General features: G+C 46.4%; 1 protein-coding gene across 2 annotated transcripts; it reads left to right on the top strand.

Moving 5' to 3' along the window:
* Nucleotides 1–777: 777 nt before the first annotated feature.
* CUNH1orf194 (chromosome unknown C1orf194 homolog) lies at nucleotides 778–6,107 on the top strand. 2 transcript variants are annotated; one of them, XM_019204812.1, is made up of 5 exons: nucleotides 778–957; nucleotides 3,881–3,997; nucleotides 4,518–4,633; nucleotides 5,411–5,538; nucleotides 5,929–6,107. In XM_019204812.1, the coding sequence occupies exons 1-5, from the start codon at nucleotides 877–879 to the stop codon at nucleotides 5,997–5,999; spliced, it is 513 nt and encodes a 170-aa protein (XP_019060357.1). In that variant the 5' UTR covers nucleotides 778–876; the 3' UTR covers nucleotides 6,000–6,107. The 2 variants fall into 2 exon arrangements, with proteins under 2 accessions (XP_019060357.1, XP_033614234.1); XM_033758343.1 differs by lacking the exon at nucleotides 778–957 and adding an exon at nucleotides 1,014–1,034.
* Nucleotides 6,108–6,799: the final 692 nt, after the last annotated feature.

Genomic DNA, 6,799 nt, shown 5'->3' with positions numbered 1-6,799 from the left:
CGCGCGCCGGGGGGACGCAACCGGCACAACCGGCGGACGCGGGGCGGGCGCAACGCACGAGGGAGAAGCAGCCCCCGAGCTGCTGCCCGCAAAGTCACGTTTTCTACTGCCCTGCCGGGCCAGGGGCTATTTCTAAGCATCTCTGATCTGGCAAAGATGGTGTGCATGGTGAAACAGTAAGATGACTATGGCCATCTGTGCCCTCCAGAAGTCGTCTCCTAGAAGAGTGGCTCAGTACGCGTCACCTACTGCCAGAGCCGCTTCTGGATGTTACTTCCATCCCGCCAAGTTCTTCTGTGTTGCAGCAACTCCCTCTTTGATCAGTCATGATTCTTTTATAGTTAAGCCGGGTATATCAAGGTGAGCTTGCCTCACCCGGCGATTCTCCAAGAGAAACATACGCGCCTCTGTCTCTCGACATCTCCATTCTCTTTGCTCTCTCCCCGGGTGCTGGGAATTGAACCCAAGGCCTCTCTACTACTGAGCTGTGCTACATCTTCAGGCCTCTCGTTGCTTTGAAAATAGGGAAGAATTTTGTTAGGTGCAAGAGAGAAATTTCTGGGTCATCTTTAAGGTTCCCCCCCTTCAACTGAAGTCTTTTGCAGAAGTTGTTGGCGAGATGCGGGTGCTTTGCAACCGAGATTCGGCCCGCTCGGCTGCGCTTTCCGGCAGCTTCCTCCTGAGGGGCCCTCCCGGGTTGAACCGCCAGGTGGCGCTTTCGCGAAGGGAATTCATCTCCCCCACAGTTGCTGCAGTTGCCTAGCGACCGAAACTGGGCGTTCCAAACAATTGGTCCCGGAATCCTCAGCCGTCAAGTGTTGGTGCGGCTGCGCGGGCCTTGCGTCCCAAAAAGAGCGTCTCGCTCGGCATTTAAGCATGCCTCCCACCAGGGACCCTTTCCAGCACCCTACGTTAGATAACGATGACTCCTATTTGGGAAAACCGCGGGCTTCCGAGGTACTATGGTATTATCGCGCTAATTCCCAGAAGGGTCTCCAGCGGACTTCTTTCTGTCGCTGTGACGGGCAGAGATGGTAACATAAAGACTTCTGGTAAAGTTATTGAGTCGGGTACCAGAGAAGTCTGTCTTCCTGTCCTCGTATTCAAGTTTGCTAACGTTTTCCTTTTGTAGTTGTTTTGCTTATTTTTGGTTCTGACGATTGAACATAGGGCCGTATGCATGCTAAGCAGGCGCTGTACCACAGAGCTACATTCCCAGCCCCCCTCCCTTTTCTTTCTTTGTTGTTGTCGTTATTGTTTCGGTGCTGGAGATTGAACCAAGGGCCTTCACAATGAGCTACATCCCCAACCCTTTCTTTATTTATTTATATATTTTGAGACAAAGTTTTGATAAATTGAATTTGTGATCCTCCTGCCTCAGCTTCCCATGTAGCTGGGATTATGGACATGTACTACTGCCCTTGGTTCAGAAATGCTTTTGAACAGAGGGAAGGAGAACTGTAGTTTATTCGAACAAAGGGCTGTTGCAGCTCACAGCACTAATTACTTAACATAATGGGGGTCTAGCCTCCACCAAGCCACTCTTTTCTCTGGAAAGCGGTTCTCCAAAGAGATATGAGTTAGAGAGTAGGTGAAGATCCTCTGAAAGACACCAGCTCGGGCCGGGGATTTAGCTCAGTGGTTCCACTGCCTGGTTCACAAGTGCAAGGACCTGAGTTTGATCCCTGGTACAAAAAAAAGAAAGAAAGAAAAGAAAAGAAAGACACCAGGTCATGCTGTGCACATCTGTCCTCATAGTATTTCTGTCTTCTGGTTAACGCCTCTGTGTGTTTGTATGAGATGATGATTATAGTCTGTGATCTGGAAATTTAGATGATCTATTTTCTGGTGGAAGGATCTGGGATATTTGAAGAGGTGCAAAATAAAGTGAACTAAATGATAAATAAAGTTTAATAACAGTATCAAAGGGCCTCCTCTTACTCGATTTTTTTTTTTTTTGATACCAGGGACCTTGCACTTTTGAGACAAGATTTGTTATTTACCATATGTCAGGCACTCTGATTTACACTGAAGGTATGTAGATAGACTAGCTAGAGCTCCTCTTATCAAGGAATTCTAGTAGAAAAGATCGGCGACGGTAACAGTAACAGTGCTTCCACAATGACAATGGCACAAGTGTGGTGAGAACCAGGAACTCGAAGGAAAGCTTCCCAGAGCAGATGAGTTTCGACTTCCAAATATGAACTCGCTAGGCCAGCGGAGGGACAGTGAGATGTTAGGAGGAAACAGAAATCAGACATTCGAGGAAATGCGAGCAGCAGGCTCAATACATGGAAATGACATGGTCGGGGAGACGGAGGGATTGCATATCCCAAAGAGCTGAGGTGAACTAGAGGCGTGGAGGCGTGGAGTGACTGCAGCTGGAGAAGTGACCTTAGTGGCTGGGTGTGCTTTGCGCTAGGATTTCATTCTAGAGGAATAGAAATCATTGTGGGATTCTAAGCACGAGAGTAAGACAATTAGACGGGTGTTTTAGACAGCACATGCCCCTGGTTGTGATAGCACATACCTGTAATCCCAGCACTCTAGGAGGCTGAGGCAGAGGCCAGACTGCACTAGGCTGAGGAAAGAATGGCAACAGGGGCAAAGGACAAAGTAGAGATAGTGAATGTTGACTCTTGAAGAAGTCTGGTTCAGGGAAAGCTGACAGGGTGGTGTAGACCATGGTAAAGGAATGGGAGAGGAGCTGGGGTCGGTGAAGGGGATGCAGAATGGCACAGGTCGTTGAAGCGGGGACAGCCGGGGGGGGGGCAGGGAGGGCTTCTCTTGAGTAAAAGGGACGCCCTCTCCCTGCGGTGGAAAAGAAGCAGATGTGCAGATGGCACTGAACATTCTCAACTTTCTCAGAGAAAGACAGCCTCATCCTTGTGCTGACAGGAGGATAAAGCAAGGCTCGCGCCTTCTGTCACCCACCCTTCAGGTCTCAGTGACAGTGGAGTGCTGGGTATTATTGTTCAGCTATGGTTTAATCGAGTGGAAACAGAGCACTTGGCCATACTGAGGGGAACGAGGGTTATAACACTGCAAAGGCTGAATGAGAGCCTGCTGGTCGGCTGGGGATTTAGCTCAGTGGTTCCACTAAGCACAAGGTCCCGAGTTCAATCCCCGGTACCAAAAAAAAAAAAAAGAAGAAAGAAAGAAAAGAGAGTCTGCTGGTAGTGGTTGCACTCATTGGAATTTGACCACTGATTCAAGCAAGGTATTTTTTTAATACCATGTGTACCAAGCCAGGTACCCGGCATACAGTGGTGGAAAATACAGCATTTCAAGGAATCAATTGTGTGCTTTCCATATTCATCCTTGTGGGGAGAACTGAATGTCTTAATGGATTTTTTCTGACATTACTTCAACCAACCAATGACCCTTCCTTTGCTTGTTGAAAACTTTTTCTTATCTACGTAGATTTTGCTTCTTGTAGGGCCTTCCTCACTTCCACTCAATACTGTGCAGTCCTCACAAGCCAGCTCTTCACTTTGGTCAGCAGGCATCAGCTACTCCCACAAACTCCTGATCTGTTATTTGCTCTGAGCTCTCCATTAAGCTGCCCACTTTCGATTTTCAGCTAAGGCATTAGAAGTCTCACCTTTTCTTCAAACCCAGGATGTCACACCTGAGTTCATCATTCTCCCCACCTGCTCCCATTCAGGGACTTGTCCTAGTCCGTCCCTTCTCCTATTCCCCTGGCTTATTTCTGTCAGTTCTAAGAAAAACTAGGAGTTCCGCCCCACATCATTCCTCTCTTGTAGATCTCTTTGAGATTAAAAAGAAAAGAAAAGGGAATAAGACATGGATGTCACTGGCCTCCCGCATCAGCAAGGCTTCCTGTCACCAGGTCCTGGATGTGGTTTCTCTTTTGCAGAAATTACCATTCAGGAACCCAACTCACCTCGCTCAGCAGCAGGACCCCTGGAGTCGGCTCAGTTCAGCTCCTACGATCACCTCCATGACTCGGGATGCCTATTTTTCTGATTCCAAGGTACTTGGTGTTGAACACTGTTTCTCTTTACATCCACCCAGGACTCACTAATATCCTTTTTGAAAGACAGGCTGCTCCTGACTGCTTTAGCATCTTTCCTTTTGTCCCTGATCTAAGATCTTACCAAATCTAAACTCCATTTATCAAATCACAAGACTTGGGTTTTGCCCCAGGAAATTATCTGGAGAAAACAATTTCACCAGACATTTCATTCTTTTTATTAAAACAAGAACTGAATATAACCATGAACGAGGTGATGTCAATTGAGTCCATGTTGGGGATAATATTTCTGTTGCCAGTAGGAGCTCACAATGCTTCAGACCTAAAATGGGGGCGATTCTGTATTGATAAGAGTTAAAAACTTATTATGTACAACAATTCAGTGTGTAAGGACTTAATAGATTTCAGGCCCAAAAGAGACTTCACTGGATTTCTAGAGAATGGTAAAGCCCAAGATGACCTGACTGAACTAAAGGCATAGATGATCAAGTTAACGCTGGAGGACTTACTTCCCCTGTAGATTCCAAAGGACGACCTCGACTTCCGCTTAGCAGCCTTGTACAACCACCACACTGGGGCCTTCAAGAACAAAAGTGAGGTATTGTTACACCAGGAGACCATTCAGGATACTCATGAGTAAGTAGTAGTCTCTTCACTCTAAGGAAGCTGCCCTCCAATCACATAGGTGAAATGTCACCTGAAAGTAACAATTATTGGGTCCCTGTTTGTGTAAAGTGTCTGTGTTTTTATATCTATATCAGTAATGTAATTTCTGTATTCTTAGAACAGAAATCCTTCAAGATTGTGAGCCGGGTGTATAGCACATGTCTATAATCCTAGCACTCAGGAGGCTGAGGCAGGAGAATGGCTGTGAGTTCAAGGCCAGTCAGGAGTACATAGTGAGTTCAAGGCCAGCCTGAACTACACAGCAAGACCCTGTCTCAAAAAAAAAAGGAGAAGAAGGCAGGCAGGCAAGATTGAGCCCTGAGGATTTAGCTCAGTGGCACTGTACCTGCCTCACAAGTACAAGGTCCTGAGTCAATCCCTGGTACTAAAAAAGAAAGTCTCCAAGATGATGTTCATCTGTACAAAAAGAAAAAAAAAAAAAACTTTGGTTAATTCCAGAAGGTAAAAAAGGACTTGCATGCTTTACTTCTGGGAGCTCATAAAATTATCTTTCCCTTTTAATCTCTTTCTCTTTTTTCTCTCCCTGCAATGCTGTGATTTGGGGATCAAACCCAGGGCCTTTGCACCGAGCTACATCTGCATCATCCTCCCCTACTTTTTTTTTATTCATGTTTTAATTTTGAAACCAATTCTCACTAAGTTGTTAGTTTGTACGGGGTGGTCTCAAACCTTTGCTCCTACTGCCTTTCTCTTTCTGATTGATTCACTCTCCTTTACATCATCTAGAATCAAGAGTCAGCTCCCTGGAGAGTATTTATCCCTTCCTCCTCCACCCCCCATCACATCACTGGCTCCCATCAGACAATGGATCAACCCTAAGAAGGAGTCCATCCACAGCGTCCAGGGAGCCATAGGTGAGGGTTAGGCCAGGTGGGCGGGCAAGGGTGGTGCCAGGCTTTCTGTATGGACTCAGGAATCTGGGACTTGAGGTTGCTGGCTTGTAGAAAGATCAGGCATTACTGAGGGTCTTGGCATCCTGAAAAATAGAGCCAGGAACTTCATTCAGTTTTGAGCCTCTTATCTGGGTCTTAGGTCTAAGTGACAAACATTTCCAGCAGGGTGGGCAAAGGTCAGCAATCTGGAAAGGGAAGACTTACGCCTACCTCACATCAGTCCTCCAGATGCCACTCTGCTATTACATGAGCCTTTTTCACAGGATTCATAAATGTATGGGTGATGCATGGATTCCAGGAAAGGCAAAGGATCTGAAATTCAAAGCTCCCCCCTTCTTCTCTTTTCTCCAGTGTCCCCTCACACTGCAGCCACCAATGGAGGTTATTCCCGAAAGAATGATGGTGGCTTCTTCTCCACCTAGTGGTGGCAAGCTGCTAGACTAATCAGAGTGGAACACCTTGCTGCCTACCTCTATTAAACATTTGTGCAAGACAGTGCCTGAAGTCTGTTACCCTTAATTGTGAGTTTCCTCTTGACTGCTCTTAAAATATGAAGGGGGAAGGGTGGCTGGGGATGTAGCTCAGTGGCAGCCAAATGCAAGGTCCTGAGTTCAAACCGCGGTACCAGGGAGGAAAATATGAGACAGAAACTTCCCAACCTCTAGAAACTAGTCCCGTTGGGTCTGTTTGCAATTTGGAAGTTCATCTTGCTGAAGAGATAAGGGTTTTAGACAGAACAGCCCAGTTTGTCGCAGAACACAGCATTCACATTTTGGGAACTGAAATCACTCCAACTACACAGGACGGTCCACTTGTCAAATCTTACAAACCTTTATGTCTGGAATTGAGTTAAGTGTAGGGGAAAAAGTGCACACAGCCCATTCTCCTGATGATCTCTATGAGTTTATGGACATTATAATGTCAGCTGCTCCAAGAAGTATTAATACTTATGCAAGGCCACAGTTTACAGATTCCAGACCTCCTGGGTGTAGTCATCTGTGAGTCTTTTCACTGAAGGGTCCATTGCCCTGGTCTTCCAATCCTGGCCATCGCTGTTCAGTCTCTCTGCTACTGTCTCCTTGCCTGGAAGACAGCTCCCTTTTCTCTGTGTCTGTACTGTCAATGCTTATGAACATCAAAAGTCTGGTGCTTGGGTTTGAAGTTACCTAAAAATTGCTGCACTACTGTGACTTCTAAAATTACTCATAGGAAACATCTGTAT

The sequence above is a fragment of the Fukomys damarensis genome, unplaced genomic scaffold (assembly GCF_012274545.1).
Source record: "Fukomys damarensis isolate Sample0158 unplaced genomic scaffold, DMR_v1.0_HiC HiC_scaffold_33, whole genome shotgun sequence".
NCBI classification, from domain to species: domain Eukaryota; kingdom Metazoa; phylum Chordata; class Mammalia; order Rodentia; family Bathyergidae; genus Fukomys; species Fukomys damarensis.
The sequence above is the reverse complement of the archived record's forward strand: the minus strand, read 5'-3'. Positions and strand labels throughout refer to the sequence as shown.